This window comes from Camarhynchus parvulus, chromosome 1A (genome assembly GCF_901933205.1).
Source record: "Camarhynchus parvulus chromosome 1A, STF_HiC, whole genome shotgun sequence".
In the NCBI taxonomy this organism is placed as follows: Eukaryota; Metazoa; Chordata; class Aves; order Passeriformes; family Thraupidae; genus Camarhynchus; species Camarhynchus parvulus.
Window position 1 is genome coordinate 61,248,211 of NC_044586.1, and position 21,832 is coordinate 61,270,042.

The 21,832-nt window shown below is 36.6% G+C and overlaps 1 protein-coding gene across 4 annotated transcripts in view; it reads right to left on the minus strand.

Moving 5' to 3' along the window:
- Nucleotides 1-21,832, minus strand: part of PCLO (piccolo presynaptic cytomatrix protein) — a 318,722-nt gene that overhangs the window by 287,376 nt on the left and 9,514 nt on the right. For all 4 annotated transcript variants that reach the window (XM_030959381.1, XM_030959382.1, XM_030959383.1 and 1 more), the window contains exon 3: nt 10,628-12,022. In XM_030959381.1, the coding sequence (XP_030815241.1) occupies nt 10,628-12,022 (1,395 nt within the window). The remainder of the gene's footprint in view (nt 1-10,627; nt 12,023-21,832) is intronic.

Sequence of the window (21,832 nt, forward strand, 5' to 3'; positions counted from 1 at the left end):
AAAAGGAAGGTGGCCAGTGGTTATCTAAAGAGGTTGTGAACTCTCTGAGTCTGGAACCAATCAAACCCTAACTGGCCTCAAGAACCTATTTCAACTGACTCTGCTTTGGGCAGGGATTTGGACAGGATGATCTACTCTAATTTGTAGAGGGAGTTTTGAGGGAGTTTCACCTTGTCCTTTACAGGTACTAAAGACATACCAATCCTTACAGCATCAAATGCATCTTCATTTTATCCTGGAAAGACAACAAAGACCAAACTCAAAAGAGCTTAAGGAACTCATCAGGGAAAGGGCATTACACCTTAGACCAACACCTGGAAGACACCAATTTACCACATTAAAGCTGGACCTTTCCTGATTCCAGTTACCAATAGCATGTAGGAGAAAGCAAGGGGAGGGACGAGTATGCATTTTACTGACATCTCTAATTATGTCTGTAACTAATTGTAAAACGTTATCTATTCAAACATAAGTTCCTTTAGCTAAAAAAATGTGCATTCATTGCACCTCATGAAAAATACATTGACCAGATTTGTCATTTGAAGGGTGACAGAACAGCAACACAATTCTTACAGGTCTAGAGAAGAAGCAGCACAGCTGAAGTGTTCAAAAGGATGCCAAATCAAATGAGAGATCATGTTTTGATCAGGAGATCCTTCTGCTGATAGGTGATACAGGAGAAAAACAGTAGTGCTCTTCCTCTTTAGAGGTCTAGCGTAACAGTGTAATTGAGTCCCAGATATACTGGGCACATGACTTCAAAAATTCACTGCACAGCACATTACAAGTGTTCTTGGCTACAACTGTCAGGAAAAAACAGAAGTGCATTGTGGGTCAGAACAAAGGTGCACATAGAGAAGCCCATGAAAGAGGTTTAGTCTTGTTTAACTTGTTCTGTAATGAGACTTTCTCAGTCTTACAAATGCCATACCATGACATCAACCTTGAGCCACATTAAGTAGAAAATACATAGTGCTTTAAAAAAGTATCTAAGCAGAGTTTGGTATCATTCTGAGTTTTTCCCTTTCCATAGGCAAAGTTAAACTTTACAAAAATCAAAATACTTTTACAGATAGTGCTGAAACTTTCATGTCCACTTCTGATTTTTAAAGAAAAATAGAAAATTCACCTATGAAACACCAAAAACAAGAGCCAGAGGTAGAATATGTTTAAACTTTACTGTTTTAGTCAATTTTCAGTGTCAGACTGACCTTTGAGCAAAAAAAAAAAAAAAAAAATTTAGTGCACATTTCAAAACAAATCTAATTAAGAAATAACAGGTATTTCAAACACTCCAGTCTTTTTCCTACTGTAATTCAAAAGCAAGAAGAGAGCATCTGAAGTTGGGTATGTGCCCAGGCTGGTTCTCTTGTACAATGTCAAAGTTCAATGTTTCAGTGAAAATTGCCATGGAATAGATGTGGGTAAATCACATTTATGTGGACATTTAAGAGTTGGTGTGTTGGTTTGGGGGAGGATGAGGAACAAGCATATTTGACAGCTTACCTAGACAGTAAAGGACCTAACATCCTGCTCTAAATGTACAAAAATATAGATGCTAACTAGTATCCTGAAGACAGTAGCTAAGAGTTTGTCAGCAATCAGAAAGAAATACATCTTTTTCCTCTTATATAAAAGGAAAGATACAAAACTTAACATCACTTAACAAAGTGGAACTCCAAAAAAAAATCAGATATTTGTATTGACATATAATGGTGAGGATCAGAGTTATGTCAACATCTTCAGCAATTATGAGAATGCCATTGCAAAACCAAACAAAAAAACATCACAACAGTATACTCCTTTTGGATGCCAGGAAATTGGTCAGAAATCCCTCCAAAAAATTAAAATATTATAAATACATCTCCAGTCTTTAGCACAATTATTGAGGTAACTACAAAAAGTAACTGAAAAAGTTACTTGCATTAAAAGAGTATGCATAAGGACAAGATTTCATATGTTCAATTTCTAATCTCTGTACATGACAGCTGGACCATTTCCAATGTGAAGGCTGTTTTCTAAGGAAAAAAAGAAGAAAAACAAAAATAAAACACAACAACAACAAAGAAATTTACTAACCTAGAAATACTAAAAACAGAAGACCACCAGATGGTCTTTCAGTCTTGTCCTTAGAAGCCTAAGTTACCTCACTGTCTGAGTAATTTCATTAACCTCCATAACACAGATGGAAAACTAATACACCTCATCATTCTTGTCAGTGATTGTTCTGGTCTAACACAACTACTCTTACTTTTTCTTTTTTTCTAGTGATGCAAAAATATATATTTTTCCCCCTTTCCCCCCAGTTCAACAGCATTTTGTGTAAATTTCAGCCAGAACAGTCCAGCAGCAGCTAATCCCCCTCCTCAACATCAGCCTGTGACCTCCTGTTTCAAATGCTGCTGGACAGCATCTCCAGCAGCTTACAGGAATGAATCTAATCGCCTTTCCACTACTACATAATGGCTTAGGTTCCCCTCAGCCTCCATCCTTACTCTTAGTAATACTGCAGAAATCAATTTAATAGATAAATAACATTCAATGTAAAGTCACATTTGTTCTAATTCTGGTCTGCTGAACTATATGTTTTTCAGCAAAATAAAAATAATTACTGACCACTGTCTCTTTAAACGACACAATCTTTTCATTTACTCGGGGAGAAACATTAACGTGTAGAATACAAACAGAAATCAGGTAAACGCCCCCTCTTGCTCATTTCATCTTTTCCTTTACATCTGAAATTTTATTTTTCCAGCTGGCCACACATCTTGCAAACAGTTAAAATTAGTTGCAAAATTACTTTGATTACACTCATGCCAACCCATTAAGTCTAAAATCACCCCACAGTAGTGGCAAACAAGGGATTTTATAGAATTTCTTTGTGGGAAGTGTTGACCTTTCTGTACTAATATGCTGCTGTGGTGTGACAACATTTGGCTTTTGGTCAGCAGAAACATGACATGAATTTTTAACATATGCAGGAATTGGAACTTAACCTTGTTCTTCAAGAAATGGGACCACAAAATGTATGCAAATATTTAAATTGACAGTACATTGTCTCCTCAAAATTTTACTAAATACTACAACATCTATCAGACCTACTACAGTCAATCACAGTGACAAATATTCAGCGAAAAATATCCTGGTTTCAGATATTTAAAATACTCTCATATTTTTCAAAATGCTATTATAGCATTTTTTCCTTAGAAGAGCATCAGCTCTTCATCGTCCTAGCAAATTTTAAATAATTTCATTTGAAGCTCCCCTCTATTAGGGAATCTATCAGAACACCAAAACTATGTGAGGTTTCTTACAAAAAGCTAAATGCTTTATATTTTTATGGTCACACAAGTTATGACAGTGTCAATGTGATCAGATAGCATATAATGCCTTAACTGGGCACTAAAAAACCCAAAAAATCAAGGCACTTAACATACAGTAGATTTTGCCTGTTTGCTTAAGAAAATCTGGAAGTGGATCACTGGGTCCTATATTGACATTAACTGAAACTCACAGAAATATTTAAAGTCTCTAAAGTAAGCATTTTTGTTTCTTAATAAAGCATGAACAAAAATGTATTATGCTGTAATGGAATAGGAAAACATGAAATACCTTTATCTCAATAAATACTCTTTCAATTACTATTATAAAGTTGAGTAGAAAAATTCAAAAAGTTGATACCAGCTTAGCTTTCAAAGGACTTCTTCCTCATTCAATAATGGGACATCAACCAAATTTCTAATGAAGTAACAGAGAAGAAAATCACCTGGCTCAAGGCCAGGTCAGTAATTTTCCTGATAATCTGTTTTACATTTTTGACTCCAGCTTGACTGTCTCTAATACACTAGTCTATAAACTATCTGCACAGGAGAAAAATAAACCACACACCAAAATCAGCACTGAAAGCTCTGCATTAATCACTCACCTAAGCATTTTATCTTCCAGAAATGCAAAGGCATCTAAGATGGAATAAATGTATATAAGTAAAGAATTCATTGCAAATTAATTCCAAGTGGATGAAAAATAGCCAGATAGACAGGAGCTGTGTGCCAGCAGCAGTGCTGCTGTAGACGTCCCTTTGGATTTCACACCAGCAGAGGCCATTACCAACATTAATAAAAGCCATCTGGCCTTACATGGCTTTATGTCTATATCTCACTGTTGGTTTCAATGGAGTACTTTGTTCAGAGCAGTAATTTGGAAACTTTTCGAGACCAGAATAAAGGAAACAAATAGCAGGCAATTAATCATGGTAATAGTCCTTCCAAAGGTCACACTATTACTTCGAGCAATGAGACCAATCTTCACTCTTTGAATTTAATTTCAGGGGGAAAAAACAAAACCTAATTTTATGGTCATAAATACTGGAAAGGAAAATCAACAAGAATGCAATCTTGTAACTCATGCCTTGACTAATAACCACAGAGATCTCAGATGCTTTGCTTTCAAATATCGTCCCAAAATCACATTCAGCAATAAACATCAAAACCTGACTGCCAAAAAAATGAAACTGCATTAGTGTATAATTTGCTCTGGACCAAGCAGCCCCACTGAACTGCAAGACACCTGTTCAGAGAAAGTTGTGAGAAAGTAAGGATGTTTTCATTTCCCTCTACAGTGATGGGGAATTCAAACAAAACCATCACAGGTCATCTACTGAATAGGTTATTTGGATGCAGTGGTTTACTTTGTTGAACCTTGAGTGCAGAATCGTGGGGTCTTAGAGGAAATTGGGAGACAAGAAGCTTGGCTGTACCATGGCAGCAACAGGCTTGAGATGACAATGAGAATCCTGAAGTCACGTGTCTATTTGCAGGTCTGTATTTTGCATATAATTCCATTGAAGAAGAAATAAACTTGGTAAACCACCACCACATCACACTTGACCATGATCAGTCTTTATTCTTGTAATTAATTATTAAAGTGGCTGTAGCTGGTATGCTTAATGTCAAGCAGTACTGCCTCTGGTTGAACTATTCTCGAAGACACACCAAAATCAGATCCCACTAGAGGTTTCCATGCCTGGACTTCAAAGGAGTTTAAACAGAAGCTAGGCACTGCCCAAAAGGAACAGCTCAAGTCATGTGCAGAAGACAAGACTTCAGGCCTCTGTAAAATCATCAGGTCAAATCAGGGTTTTTTGGAACAGGTTTAGCTGAGGCATCAGAGAAGGACATGATCTCCTAACATCCTTACAAGTATCTGTTTGTCGTTAAGCATTTTAATACCTCTGCAAATGTGAAACACCAACATCTAACTTTGTTGAAGAAGCTTAAGCTCTTCAACCTTATTTCAAAAGTGAATTCAGGCATTAAATTTTTTAAAAAAATATTTATCTGTGTTCAATTTTGACTAAATCATCCATCAAAGAGTCATTCCATATTAGCCCTTCTATTCTGTATATATACACAATATGTGTGCTTTATAGGAAAAATGGAAGAGGTGAGTCATTCTGCTATGAAAAATATTTCCATTTCAATATTTTTGTCTGTCATGCATATTGAGTAAGTTAAAAAGAAAAGTAAGATACCTAATTAGGAGTGAGATTAATTTCATTCTGACAGTCAAGAAATACAGTGGGGTTTTTATCATCTAACATGCACTCTGTTTTTCAATGCCAGATTTTATCTTTCAAAGTAAAAATTAGCAGTAGTTTTAATATTTTCTCTATTATAAAGAATTATCATTTAATGGATAAATGTTCAGGAGTACATTGTGTTAGCCTATTATGTTCTGTATTATTTAGTTACTTTATTAAACAGTAATAGCATTCACTTTCTTACAATCAAAATTTTAAAAGGTTCTTTAAGGGGAGAGGGAAGAAGCAGAGAAGATAAATTATGCAACTGAAAGGAGTGATTGTTTTCTCTTTGTCTCTTTAATGCAAATTCTTCTTCACTATGTTTCCCAGACACCATCTGTTTCCCAAACAACTCATCACCAAACATAAAAGAGAAGATAGGAGTTTCTTATAGGAGCTAAACCTGCCAGTTTGCAGAGCAGTCTGAGCTTTTTCAAGCAGGAAATACATGACAGTACAGAGCTGTTAATTAATTAAAGATAGGCAATGGGTGTCACCTCAGATGGTGCAGCACACTATTTTAGGGATTTTCAGCAGAATAATACATGGATTATTACTTTTTAATGCTGCTGCACACTGTTTTAAAAAGTCCAAAGCACATTTGGGCATTTAACAGCAGGGTTTGATTCACTTAGATAAGGTTTGGGAGTTTTTAAAAATTATTTTTTAAAGCCTGCTTTTGAAGCTTGAGTATTAGGGCACACTTCTCAGGCCCTCAGTCCATTTAAAATATCAGTGAAGTCTTGGAAAAACAGAATCTAGCAGAATTATTTACACTGGTTGCTCATCCACCCTTTCTGCAGGATTTTGGGAGGACGTAGAAAAACCCAAGATGTATCCAGGTACATGACACCATGCCACCACCCTTCATCTCCAGAGAGGCTTATATCAGTTCGAAAATGCTATTTACTGCTACTTCTAGAAGTTCACACTGGAAGAGCAAGGTACCAATTTTTCACCTGGTTATGATATGGAGTTTAATGATGGCATTGTGCTTACTTAAAAAAAATAATTTAAATTTTTTATTTTCCGTCTCTCCATAGTCTGTGGGAACAAGAAAAATTATTTAGTTAAGTCTAATAAGTAGGAGTGGTAAAATGAGCTACCAGAAAAACACTTAAATTCTTTTGGCAAGTTATACAACTATTTAAAAAACAGAGACATATAAGAATATAGATTGGACTGAAACCATCAAGCTTTATAGATTCCTGTCATCATATCCACAAAGGCAAATTTCATACAGAATACATGTGGCATAATAAACATATTAAGAAATATCACTCTAAAATTGTTTATATTATGTATTCTGATCATATCTATAACAGATTATATCTTTTTCAAACAACAAATCCTTACCAAGTCAGAGATATGATGTCTCTTCTCCCTTTCCCCAGTTCTCCCTGTCCTTCAGCATCATTCCAAACTTTTCTCTCCTTTCTGTAGCCCCAGTAATTTATTTCACACATGGAGCATTCTTTACTTCCCAGTGCATTTCCAGGTAATTTTATAGCTATCAGTAGACTGAAAAGTGCTCCTGTTGTTCTCCTGGTGGTTCTATTAGATTAAATCCATTAGCATGGTCACATATACACACTTCACATTTTCAACTCTTTCTGTTCATAACGTGATTCTATTAAGATGTTATCCTTCATATTGCCCACAGAGAATCTAAAAATCTGGATGATCTTATTTTTCCTTAGTTTAGTTTTTAAACCATCTTTGTTTTTACATTTTATTACTGCATTAATTTATCACAGGTTTTACATTCCTGACCTCAACATATTTAATTACATTATAGACAACCATCTCTGCTTCTGCTCAATATTCCGAACAGTTCACTGAGTTTTAAATGCACAAAATGGTCGTTGCCACACATTTCATTTCTGGCTTCAGCAGTTGTGATCTTGTGCTTTGTTACTAAAAATAGAGCTGCTTCCAACTACCTGAGCTGGAAAGCTAATTACAGAGCTGGTAAACAGTTCTCCTCCCCATTGAGCAAATGGCAGAATAAGGAGTCTGCTAATGCACTAGGGCTCCCATGGTCCTGTGGGTCTCTGAAATCTATCAAGTGTCATTTATTTAATCATTTGTGGCTGTTTTCATCACGGATAAATTACCATTTAAGTAAATAACTGTATGACTGTTGTAGCAACAAAACAGGGAGAAAAAGAACAATCAGCTCATTTTAAGAAAATGTATTCTGGCCTAATTCTCTGCTTGCACAAATCAAAACAATTTCACTGAAGTAAATAGCATATTGTTGGTTTTGACTAGGTAAGAGTCTAGTTATATTTTCTGCAGTAGAGGGGTTATTAGAGGACTGACTGTTTGCAGCAGCTTAAAGACTTTTTTCATAGTTATTTCTGTCACATACAGGCAAGAACAAACAACTGCCACTGTAAGAAAGCACTTTCCCTTAAAAGTACTCTCAGCCCTGTCTGCAGTACAGCAGCACATTGGCTGGAAAAAATTCCCCACTGAGAGATCTTAAGGTAGAAGTGCCCATGGGGTTTAGATGCTCCTCTGCATTTGACAATGAAACACTGGTTTCCCTGTTCCATTGGACTGATCCTTATCATGTAGCCTAATAAAAAGCTTTGTTGGCAACAAGAGTTCAGCCATCACTCAGTCAATAAAACTCCACTCATTTTCAGCTATTACTGAGGGAACAAAATGTAGACAACACATAAGCAACTGTCAGAATAACTGTGATACAGCTGCAGGCCCAAAGCAAAACTAAGATTATATTTAAGATGCAGTATGTTTGTTCATCCAAAATCACTTCTGGGGCCAAGATAGCATATAGCTTCTGGAATTACATTTTTTTTATCTGAATGCACAGTATAGGAATAAAAGAATTAGGTAGAAAACCACCAGAAAGATCAATTTTAAAAAACATTTCTATTTCTCCTTCCTAACTCCCAAAGAAAGAGACAAGTAAATAAAACCTCCAAGACAGTACTGAACACATTAGAAGAATTTGGTGGACAAAAAGAGTATGCAAGTGAGCATAAGCTATTTGTTCATCATCATGATTCTGTCATGTAAAAGGTATATACTATATACTGTGCATCCAGGGACAGAATTGCTATCTGACCATAAATACACTATTTACACAGCACATTGGGAGATGAAACTATGAGCTCCCTGTTCTGTCTGTCCAATCTTTATGAAAAGGAAAATCAGGATGCTCTCAGCCAAGCAAACCACCTCCTATTGTGAAGGAAAAGTACATTGCTACTTTCTAGCAAAAGTAAGTAGGAAAAAGAAGGCAAGACAGAAAATGTGGACAGAGGTGGAAATGTGCAGTACAAGGAAGAAGAATGTGCAAGCAGGAGCAAAAAGAGAAACATAGAAAGGCATGAGGAAGTCAGACTAAGGAAAAGCATTCATATTTCAAGCTCTGGATATTCTAAAGAGCAGAAACAGAGGGAATCTTCTAAAAAACAGAAATGGAAAAACAGAAACAGAGTATCAGCCTTTTCATCTTAACCAGAAGAAACCAAGGTAATGTGTCTGCACACCACAAGGCAGTCCCATACCATCACAACTAAGCCAACGCTGAAGAAGACAAGTCATGCACCAGGACTTGAGTAGCTGTCATTTGAGCAATGTTTCACCAGAAATGACACACCTTGTTTCCATGGTACTCTGTGTATGCACACTAGAGAGCCCATGGAGAAAGTCATAAGCATTTTTCACAATTAAATTCATATAATTGTGTGTGTGTGTATTCCCAGACTTGGATAATGATGGAGTGTGTGTGTTTGATGGTATTGAGTGCATAAACAATGTTAAAAATCAACTGAACCCCAATTTTCAATCCCTGATCAATCTTCTTCCTGCAGTTTCAGACATTTCTTTCTGACCTAAATGACCCCAAATGCATTAGACAACATATTCATGTGTTAGATAAAATGTGCTTATTATATTAGGAAAAAGACCTCTCAAATGATAGTATATTCCAGAAAATAATACACAAAGAAAGGCATATGCAAACATCATAAGCAATATTTTCCCTGTAATGTGCTTTTTCTTCCCACATTTATTCTCACCTTGAGAGATATGATATCCTTTAACCCTGGCAGTCATTTTTCATTTATTCATTCAAATTTCAAAGACAGAACACCAACTTCCACAGTCCTCATGTGCTGCACAGACCAACTTAAACACTTCAACTGCTCACAAGTATTTTCAGTTGGTCTGTTTCTGTTGAATTAAATTTGACACATTCATAGGGCAAATAAGATGTGCCTCCACCTTTCCATTAAGCTAGTATAAAGTTTCCAATCCCCTTGTCAAAAAAAAATTACATGGAGAAAGGAAAGATGAAAACATGCAATGCAAGGAAACTGTTGAAAATAAGTTGTGTAATTCTTTTAAATATGAGTAGCTGTCTCAGGCAATCAAAAAAAAGCACTTTCAAAGTGACAGTCTTTAACAAATTAAGTAACTTTGTGAGCCTTGTATTGTTCTTGCCAAAAAATTACATCTTTCACCACACAGATATCACTCAAACTTCAACCTTCCCAATGAATGCATCAGCATATGCAAAGACTCCAGAGTCAGAATGAGATTTATAGAATAAATTTATCATGTATTAACAGGAGGGAAGGGCAATAACTAAGCATTAACACATTTCTTCATTCCATAGTTTTTTGGATCAGAAGCACTGGTTAAAGAAGTGCACATTAGGAGACAACACTGAAGTATAAGAAAAAGCTTATAACAGACAAAATACAGTAGTTTGCTGTGTCATAGTAGCACCACTTTCAAAGGAGCTCATGACCATATCTACTTATGTCTCAAAGCCCTAGCAACCACCTCGACCAGACCTCCTTAATAAGCCAAAAATTCATCAGTGCTATCTGACAAGTGACAAAGTTTCATACAACACAAATACTTAATTTTAGAAGACTTCAGATGATGAAATGCTCAATAAAATTTCTTAGCAATTCAAAAGCTAAAAACCAGCTATTTATGTCTCCACATCACAGGGAACCTGTAAGTAGGGATACAGGGTAAATATAGACTCCATCACCTTACCTCAGCTATGTGCGGCATTGGGTTAAATCCACAGAGATTGCACACAACTTTCTTGCACTCAGTACAGGTGTTAAAGTTGGGGGGATCCTTAGAACCAATATTTAGTGCAGTTTTACAAAGGGGACAAGACATTTCAGGTTGGCTAGCTTTCTCTGGTTCCGACAGCCCATCAGGTTTCTTAGCTTCAGCAGCTTGAGGCTTGCTATCTTTAGCCAAACCAGGTTTCTTTTCTAAATCAGATCCTTTAGTTAAAACACTATCCACTTTCGATGGCTCTGATTTTTCAGGAGGCTTCACTTCTTTCTTTACAGGAACAGCTTTTGGAAGAGGCTGAGCCTGAGCAGCCTCTTTGGGGGCTGCTTGAGGGGCTGGAGGCTGTGGTGGAGGCTGGGGCTGCTTCGCTGCAGGAGCAGGCGGAGGGGGGCCTGATGGCTGAGAGCCTGTCTGACCTGCTGTGGAAATTAAATTTGAGGCCTGGCTGAAGAATGAAGCTCCAAATCCAAAGAGTTTCCCAGTAACTGTTTCCTGTGGTGTTGTAGGCTGAGGCTTAGGGGCATCAGTGATGCCTCCCAGGTTAAGGCTGAAGCGCCTTGATTGCTCTGGAGTTTTCTGAGGTGGCTGGGGCTGAGGTGCCTGCTGTGCTGGCACTGGCTTGGCTCCTGCCCCTGCCTGTGGGCCCTTGGGAGCTGGTTTTGTATCAGGCTTTGGAGCTGCTTTTGTTGGTAACTTTTTAGGATCATCTTTTGTTTGCGTTGGCTCAACAGGTTTTTGAGCTTTAGCATCTGGTCTCGCCCCAGGCTGAGATGCAAGCTTGGGATCTGACTTCTGCCTGGACACTTGTGGAACAGGTTTGGAATCTGGTTTATCCCCAGCTGGATGTGTGTCCTGGGATGGCTTTGCAAGCTCAGGCTTTGGGGAGTCTGTCACTTTCTGTTGAGTTGGCGGTCTGGGGCCTGCCAAATCCTGCTTCTGCTCTGGTGCTACAGAGGTAGATACAGCGTCTGCTGTGGGCTTCTGTACGCTGGGCTGTTTTTGCTTATCTTCAGCCTGTGTTGGCTTGACTTGATCAGATTTTGGAGTGGCATCTATTTGCTGGGAAATTTCAGTGGGTTCTGCACGGGGTTGTTTTGATTTTACAGGAGGAGACCCAGGCAAGGGTGTTTGCTTTTTTTGTGGAGGAAGTTTTTTTGAATCTGCTGACTGTGAAGGATCAGGTTTTGGAGTTACATCTTTCTTTTGAACAGGCTGGGGCTGGGGAGATGGTTTAGCTGTTGAAGGTGGAATGGGTGTCTTCTTTTTGGGTGCAAGTGGCTGTGGCCCAGGACCATGACCTGGTCCTAGGTCACCTCCTAACGTTCTTTGCATCTGGCAGTTTAAACAGAGCCATTCGCTGATCTGAAAAAAAGAAAAAGACAATTATAAATAAGACAAAGTTAATAAAATAAACATAATAATAAGCTATTCTAATATAGGACTTGCTCCAATATCTTAAATTTATGTGTAAAAAGGGAGAAACACCACTAATAATGTTATGCAATTAACATGCACAGCTGATTATTTTCATTCTTCTCCACATCACTGTGAGTCAAGCTATCACTGAGCCCATGATTCTAATGGCTTCACATTCAGTTTACACACAGCTGAATACTGGAGGATAAAAACCCATCAGAATGAAAAAAATGCATTGGAATTTCATGGGACCCAGTGATTCATTTACAGCAATGATTTGCCAGAATAATGACAAATACTGCTAAAATAGTTTAACACATCAAGTCTGCCGACGGAAAACAATAATCAGAATTATTAAAACACAGTAAATGCATAATTATCTTTAAGCATACATCTATCAAGCTCTTAATGCAGCTTATGCTTTTGGTAATGGTTTAAATTACAGAGCACAGGTATTGGCAGTACATATGTATCCAGTGAATTAGCCACAGAGGTGTGTAAATGGTATAACACAGACTTATGAATTACCACCAATTTCAGGGGGCAAGTGTTCATCTAAAATCAGTGATGAGCTTTTCCTGAGCCCTGATGGTATTTCAAGAGCCATAATTAGGTTTCCCAACTCCTTTGATATTAGAAGTTTCTAGGGTAATTATTGTATACAACAGGGCCCTCTCGTCACACAGAGGAGAAGCAATAATACAAATAACGTATTTACTCATATTTCTCATCAATTATAGTACCTCACAACTTTAAAACATTTTTTTATCATTCCCAAGCAGTGTTACATGAGAAGGAAACCATATTTCTGATAAGCCCAGCTTCCCCATCTGAGAAAGGATCAAATTGCCTAAAACATGTGGTCACGTGCTACTTTCCACACTTTCCATCACAAGCAGAAACATTATAGGCAGCAAAAATGCCATTCAATATGGTACAGAGTCTCATGGGCCTCCACCTGCAAGCAGATATTTAAGCAGGTCACCTTTATCTCTTCTCCTATTTTTTAGTCTTTGTGTGAAACTCAGAGTGCCAGCTACAGCACTTGCACACACCACTGTAACAGAGGGAACGGCAAGTGAAGAACACACAACAGAAGTCTCTTTTCCCTTAAGGGTGAAGATTCCTGAATGCTGTTTCTCGCTCAGGACTTGATGGTCTTAGAGATCTTTTACAACATAAATGATTCTGTGATGCTATGAAATCTCTACTATTCACCATGGAACAAATCTAGAGGCACTTCATGCAAAGAAGGATTTTGTCTGCATAATATCACAGCTCACTGGAAGAAAGGAGCTCTGATATCATGGATATCAGAATCCATCATGGATATCATGAATTCATTACTTTGGTGTGCATTGCCAGCCTTGTGTTTTTGTAGCAGCAAAAATTAAGAGTTGGATGCAGCTCCCTAAAACAGGGAGCTATTGAATTATTCTGATAAACATGGTATAAACACACACTCTGGAGTATAAGTTCACTATTACTAACAGCTTCACAAAGCAATGACAAATTTTGGCCTCAGCTGTAAAGTTCCATTCATAATGAGGCTGCACTTATCTTCCACTTTCAGTGCAATTTTTTTAGATTGTTTAAACAATTCTCTGTTCTACTTGCAAACCATATAACAAATGATTGCTAAAAAGTGAAAACAACTGAAAAAAACCTGGAACACATGTTTAAAGTCTGCTTTGAAATATGAAAGGAATTAAGTTCAGACCTGTACAGAGGACTTGAGCAAGGATTACATTTAGCTTAACTCCCATTTTGTTTGCTTAATGATCACTTGCCTTACCTGATTTTAGATATTAGTAACATAATTTAATTAGATACATACTAATACCATTTCTGGATTAATCATTAAGGGTTTTCTAGGGCTTAAGTGTAATCAAAGACCAGGCTGTCACAGTTGTCTGGCTTTGGCAAAGTAACTAAGATTTCTTATATTAGGGAGGTTGGCTCTGCTCTACAGTCGAGAAAGACAAGATCCTGTGAGGAGTTTTTTAATGGACCTAAGCAAGGAATGGCTTTTCCCCCTATTCAAAGGATTCCTACAGATATTTGGAAAACTTGTTTTCCATAGGGATTCACTGCTTCTGCTTCTTTTTACACCATGGCAATTACAGGTGCCTACCTGTCCTCATTCAGCCTCCAGGAAATCTAAATTTAAGTCACTATGACACCTTCAAGGCCTCAAATGAATTAGCTGTAGAGTTGGTGGGGCTATAAAATGAGTCATTTTAATAATTCTTCTATTTAAGGTGCCCAGATTCAAATTGCACTTAAAAGCATTTAGGTTTGTCTTCAACCTGAAGCTTGTCCAGTCTGATTCTCTTATCTACTCGGAGTCCAAACAACCATTACTTTTATGCTACAGATTTAAAAACAATCTGGTGCACAAGACAAAACCTTAACCCTCACCCACTAATTTTTTTCCTTATTATTATTAAAAAAATTATATTCATATAGACACGTATGTGCATTCTTGGTATGAAACTGAAGCCTCCAAAACCAAAACCAAATTTGCAAATCCTACAGCTGAACTTTAAAATGAAAAATGTACAAAGTTTCACTTCACTGTATTATTTTTTACATCTTTCTGGTTTAAACATAAAATTCCTCCTATGCACTTTAGTAGGAGGAATTAAGTGCCAAAATGCTCAAGTCATTTTAGGTTACACACATCTTCAAACAAATGTAAAACTGCACAAACTATAGTCGTGTGATTGGAACAGCAGGAGTTCAAAATGAAATGTGCTATGTGATATAGTTTCCTATCAAACACTTGCCTGTTTTTTCTACCAGAATTACAGAGATTTTCCATAAATTTTGACAGGAATGGGCTTCCATTAAATACAGACGCTCTTACACACTATTACAGATGAAGTAAAACTTAGTGCTGCTGCAGATAAGTTAAATACAAATGTTTCTCTGTCCTTAAGGGTGTTCCTGGGCAGAAGTTCCGTGACCTCCTAGTTTCTTTCTCCACATTTCTAATATCATTATGTGGGATTAAAAATTAGCAAAAGTTTCCAGAGGAACTTCCGAGCTTTCACTGTTCCTGTTTGTGACAGAGATTCTTTGATGCTGAGAAACCCAAGCTGTCTGGTTTTTACACCAATATATAGGGGTGGGAGTTGGGTCTTATTTCTAGAAGAAATCTGTGAGTGATTTTCTTCATTCTTAGACCCATGCCAATAAGTGCCATAACTAGGACAGTAAACCGGACAGATTCCATGCAGCATTTTTGTTCAGACTTCAACTCCTGAGCAAAGAAAACTGCTGCTTTGTTTTCTAACTGTTGTAGAAATTATATGCCCTCAGAACAACAAAAAAATAATTAAAATGTATTTTATATATTCATTAATCATAGCATCAACTCTTCTAGTTTGAAGTACCAAATGAATTTATTTGTTATTTTACTAACAACATCCATGGAGAATTAATTTGAAGAAAATTATAACACTACATTTCATTGATTATGAGAGCATAAAGAAAGGCAAGCTAACAGTTGACACCAGTAACAAATGGCAACTATAGTTCAGTCCTTCTCCCTATCCCAAACAAAGCCAACACAGTTGAAGGCAATCCATCCTTTCTTCAAAAATGGTTGAGATTTGTTCTAACAACACAGACTCATTAAAAGCAAAAGGAAAGCTGTCACCAAGTGCATTGCCTAGCATGCTTAATTTTTATCCCTGCAGATGATGTAGGGGAGGAAGAGAATCTATCTTGATTCTATGATTCCAGAAGTACATGAGAAATAAATTTTGACTTGCAGATTGCACACATTTCATACAAAAATTACTGGCACACTATGTGAATGTGGCTCTCAGAAGCCATGCTAACAGTCCTTGTGCAGAGCAGAGATACACTCCAAGTGTATGGGTCTCATTCTCATTTAGAACAGTCATTTGCTGCTATACAAAGAAACTTAAAATATACATAAAATATTAACATCCCTTTACATTACCATAGGTATGTAAAATGGACTTTGCTGACACTGCTCAGCTCCAAAGCTTTATTGACAAAGTCAGCTTCTGGTTTGAAAACACATTAACTTGGTTGGTCCCTGACAATTTTAAAGAGCAATGATGAATCCAGATTTGGCTCTTAGCAGACATTTTTGCCAAGATGACAAGAGAAACATGAAAAATAAAGTGTTCAAGCACATGATTTGATGCAGCTTCATGTAGTGTGGTGGAATAGTCTAAGACAAGAAGCTAAATCAGAAAATTCTGTTATGAAAAAAAAACCAACTACCACAAACCAAATTAAATTGGTACATCAACATACAAGTTAAAATGTCTTCCAAAGAAGCTTGTGCAATCCTGGAGACAAAGTTTTTTCTTCTACACCATTCTTTTATGAATAAGTTCTCAGCTACTCAAAGTAATTACACAAAACCAAACATTTAACAATTGTACACAGTATGCAACTGATCCTAATTTCAGGCAAATACATCATCACTACAAAATACATATTTACTTTCCTTTCAGGTATATGATGAGTTTGCCAGAGAACACTGACTCAAGATGTTAACAAACACGACATTAGATTCTAGTCAGCAGCATGGTCCATGGGTATCCTTCCACAAACCACAGCAATGGTTACAAGCTCTGTAGCTTGGTGCTAAACCAATGCTGGTGCAAACTTTGCAAATAGACATATTGAAAAACCATTTTTAAATGTTACTTAGCTGTTCTAAAGCTACTGAACACTACAGAATTAATTATATTATGCAGTTATCACAATCTTAAAACATACTCCACTTCTCTACTTAAATTACCAATACAAAAATCTATAGTTTGCATATGAATTATGAATGTTTGGGGAACTATTATTTTATAGCTTACATAATTAGAATCATAAAGCAAAATAATGAACACAACTTTTGAATTTTTTTTTGAATGTCAGTATCTCAGGATATCAAGAAACTAATTTTTTATAGCCAAGGACATGATTAAGCTGCCGCATGCACATAGCAAGGAAAAAGACATTTAAACACAGCTCAATGCACTGCATCATGCAGTAATGCAACAAATGCTCATTGCTTTCGTCAACTGCACTGAGATTTAATATTCCAGAAACATGAATGATTGACAAAAATCTAACTGCACATCAAGAGAGTGGCGAAGAAAAGGTTAACAAAGTTCATCTGAGCTGCACTGAGCGAATCATGGAAAGGATTAAGCTGTCTGGTGAGAGCAGGGCTGGGCTGTGCTGCCTGCCCAGTGGCTGCCCAGCAAACACCATCCCACATCACATGGCCTCACATAGTAGTAAATTACAGTTGCTGAGCAACAGCAATACTGGCACAGATGGCTGACTGCAGTTGACATCTTTAGCTATGCAGATTAATTTATTATTTACTTGTGTTAAAAACTGTACAGGCCAGCTTTCTGTACTAATGAGAAAACACTCCAGCATATTGTAGAATATTGCTCAATTAAATTATTGGGACACTATTCCCCATACAGAGGGGTTTTGCCTCTATGTTTTGCCCCTTATGTAAAGAGAAAAAAAAATGAAAAAACCACAAGGCATCACTGCTATTTCTACATCTAATCCTTAAAGTAAAGCAGAACTGTAGGCACACAGCCTTCCTCTAAGACAGAAACAATGTGGGAGTTTGTTTAAGAATATTCCATGGAGAGAAACAGTATCCTGTACTTCCATAACCCTTCTACTTGAGGATCTTTACAATTTTCCCAAATGTCTGTGCAGAAGCTGTGGCTAGGGGCAGAACTACAGGACCTATACTAGGCTTAATTTCATCACAAAAATTGTGAATAATCCCCATTTGTATAGAAATTGCAGTGTTAGTAACACTGGAAGGTCCCAAGTACTCTTTGTACTACAGCAAATATTTCACACTTTTATGCCTTTAAAATGGCAACTAAACAAGTCTTGTTTGCATCTGTTCTCTGATCAATTTGAACCTAGACTAAAGTCCACCAGTTTTACACAACTCTTCCCACTTCATTTCAACACAGTTGAGAGCTGGTTTTAAATAACTGCTTTGAAAAATGTTTAAAAGTCTTTGAATTTGCTGGAGTTTTTTTAAACTCATTTCTATACAACTTATGATGGCTATAACAGCTGATAATTATATTTAGGTCTTTGATTTTTTTTTCTATTTTTTTCTGCTTTACTTATATAACCTTATATCCACCCCACCAAGTTCACATAGGGTGTACAAACTCAAAGCTATTTTCCCTGATATCAAAACATTTAAGACTTTATTGCATGTCACTACCCACAGTGATGGCAGTTTTATTCTCGTTTATGTATCATTTCCAGTCCAAGCTGTATTTTGGTTCCCATGTACTATTACAACACAGCAGGGTCTAGACTGCAAGACACAGGGAATACTTCAGTCAACAGCTTCCTTTACTGTCCTGTAATCAACAAAGATTTAATAGAGTAATTTCTATTAATTTTATTATAAGTATAAGCAAAACTTACCTGTATTCACAAGAATTATATTCATCTTCCTTATTTTAAATTATTAGATATTGTTCTCCCTATACAACCTAATAATAATGAAAATAACAAAAATTAATGCCTTTCTGACTGTTTCAATTCTGTTTAGTTACTGATCCTACTTCATGCCCAAGTATGTTTAGGATTTTATGCAGGATTTTAACAAAAAAAAATTAATTTAAAAAAAATAAAGACTTGAGCTAAAATATTATATTTTTAAATCAAATCTTGTGATAAGATTGTAAATATAAAGAGAGGCAGAAAGAAAGCAAAAAAAAATCAAGGCAATAATATGTAGTACAATTGATATGGAAAATTTCTATCCTATCAAAAAAAAGTTTAAAAAATAGACATACCCTCCCCAACAAAAATTTACAATAACAACAAAAAGGAAAATATTTGAGACTCAGTTAAAAATTTTTCATGTTGAATTGAAAGATAAATGTGCAATCCAGCAAAAAATTCCACTTGATTAGAAACCATACACTACACTTTGAGCTATCCAGCTGTTTGGGGTTTCTGATTCCTCCTCTTGGAATTTTTATGCCTCCTCTTTTTTCCATTAGGAATAAGTCAGCTTTGGTATAGACACATTATTTGGAAAAAAACCTCAGAAACCATAAAATATTTTTAAGAATTCACTTTATCTCTGCCCAGAAGAACTTTTGGCAAGTAAAAAAATCCTGCATCAATACACAGCTTCCCATTATCTGAATGTACAATTTTCATTAAGTATCTATCTATAAAATTATACCTGGCCTCAAGATTAATTTCAAATGTTCTCTTTAAAGAACACCAGAACAATGGATGAAACATTATCTAATGTATATAAAATTCATGTAGAATAATCCCTCCTCAAAAAGCCCCTAGAGGACAGGTATCCACACATGCACAAATACACACCCCAGGTGGGCTCCAGGAGCAGAGCCCACACACAGCCAAGGGTCCAACATTAACAGCTCTCACACTCCATTTGATCATCAGCTTTACAGATGACCATCATAAGGAATATAATGACTTTGTTATTACCCTTTAAACCCTTGCTCAGTCTGCTTTGCCTGCATCTTCCAATAACTAGTTCACAGGGAATGAAAATTTACTCCAGCTGCTGAGCATATGCGCTAATTTAGATTTAACTATAGCAGTTTGTGATTTTTGCCTTTTTTCCTCAAGATGCCTATGTTCATTTTCAGAAAGCCTACTCCTACTTGAATGCTCTAATGGGCTGAATCTTTTTCTGGGAAGTGCTGCTTTCTGTTGCTAATGGCTCATGGGAGTGGGTTTGGGAAAATAAAATGGTAAAAAAATTACAAAAATAAGTCACCACGTAGTAAAAAACACACTTCCTACAAGGTTCTGATGTACATGAAAGGCAAATGCAATAGAGTACCAGTCCTCAAACCTGCTTATATAATTTTTTCCATTACTTTATGCAACTGTTGCTAGGCAGTCATGTGCCATGGTGATGAGTGGAGTATGAATACCTAGACAGATTAAAGGAGACATATGTTACTGAACACTTATGTATGATGCCTTTTCTCTCCAGACTGCTGTACAAAAGCAAGACACCAACCATCCTTCTTCCCCAAGAGCACTGCAGTGTCAGATGGTTCAGAGAAACAGTTCAAGGGGTCTGACCCTGTGGCAATACAGGTATCACTTTCTGCTCTTAGTTACAGAATTCTCTCTAGTGAGTTAAAACAGACAGAGTGCATGTACTACTGAATTTTAAATAGAGGTTTAAATTAATAAAATGAATTAATTTTTTTATCTGCATTTTATAATGGTTTTACAATGTATGCAATCTACTTCCTAAGCCAGTTTTAAAGCCTATAAAATTCTTTTCAGGATCAGCTAGAAGTATAGAACACAGAAATTTAGAAATATCTACATTGGAAAAATGATTCACTTGATTAGTTTTGGAGACTGAGCTGCCATTTGAGAAACTTGTAAGGAGGGTGTCTTAGGAAAGCAATTCCAGAAGCTGCACAAAGGGAAAATTTTAGGGAACAAAAGTCAATTTTTTTTTCTGAATCAATGCCTTCCACTCCCCACATCCAATCTGAAATTATTGCTTCCCCATAAGTAATGTGTTTAACATAAGCAATGAAATCTGTAGCTATATAGAACATAGGAAAAGCACAATGTAGGACTCCAGAATCATGAAACATGACCAAAAAAATAGCAAGGAATGCTAAAGTAAAGTAGTAAAGCCAGTAGATGCATGGGTAAGACACAGAATTTCGGTCAATAATACTTAGGAGAAGTTAAAATACAAGAAGTGAAAAGAAAAAAATTGCACCATAAGCAAGAAAACTGACAGCCAAGTCACAAACCATAATCTTCCTGATAGCTGGGAAGAAGTGGGTGAAGTACTGTAAAAGGAATCAGGAACTTTTGTTAATAAGCTAAATACTTAAAGGAATCAGAAAGTAGAAGGAAAATTTGATAACTCAAATGAGAATCTTGGCAGCTGAAATAAGTGATTTTTTTGTCTGCGCCAGAGCAGGTTCTATTAACTTTGATCCCAATGTTCAGTAATAAAGTCAGGTGTGATTTTTGTCACACTTCAATGGCAGACTGGAGCAGGACACCCACAATGAAGTTTCAGCAAGACAGCTGGTGGTGCAAAGCTGAGCAAATGAGAAAAGCCTGAGTGGGAGTCAGGAGATTGGAACTAATAGCTGAATAAATTAGATGTCCAATACCTTCATTTTCTGAAATGATTTTATCACTAAATAAATGCATATCCTGTGTTTATTTCAATGTCTAATATGAAATTCAAATTTGCTTTTACATATGTATGCAATCAGTTAGTCTTAAATGCAGCTGTATTTATTGTCTAAAAGTCCTGAATTTCACACTTACTGAGTACCCACTTCAAAAACTAGTAGCTATTCACAGAATTTCCAAATACTTGGAAATCTTCTTACATAAACTCTCTCTCAAAACCTGTTTCATTTGAACATGCCAAAGTTGTTGACCAATTCCATAGGATATCTGGAGCTTTCAAAGGAAGACAAACTTGGGGCTTCAAGAGACTCCAAGAGCACACTACAGACATGAACAACTCAGCACTCACAAATAAATGTAAGAAGTTCTGGCCTAAAAACACTGGCAGGATTTGAAGACAAAGGTTTGCAATAAAACTTCCTTGTTGACTTTAATATCAATATGTCACATTTCTCGCCTGTTATATATATATATATATATTTTACACCAACAGTCCACAATGACCTTTCCTCATGTAGACCCTGAAATATTGACACT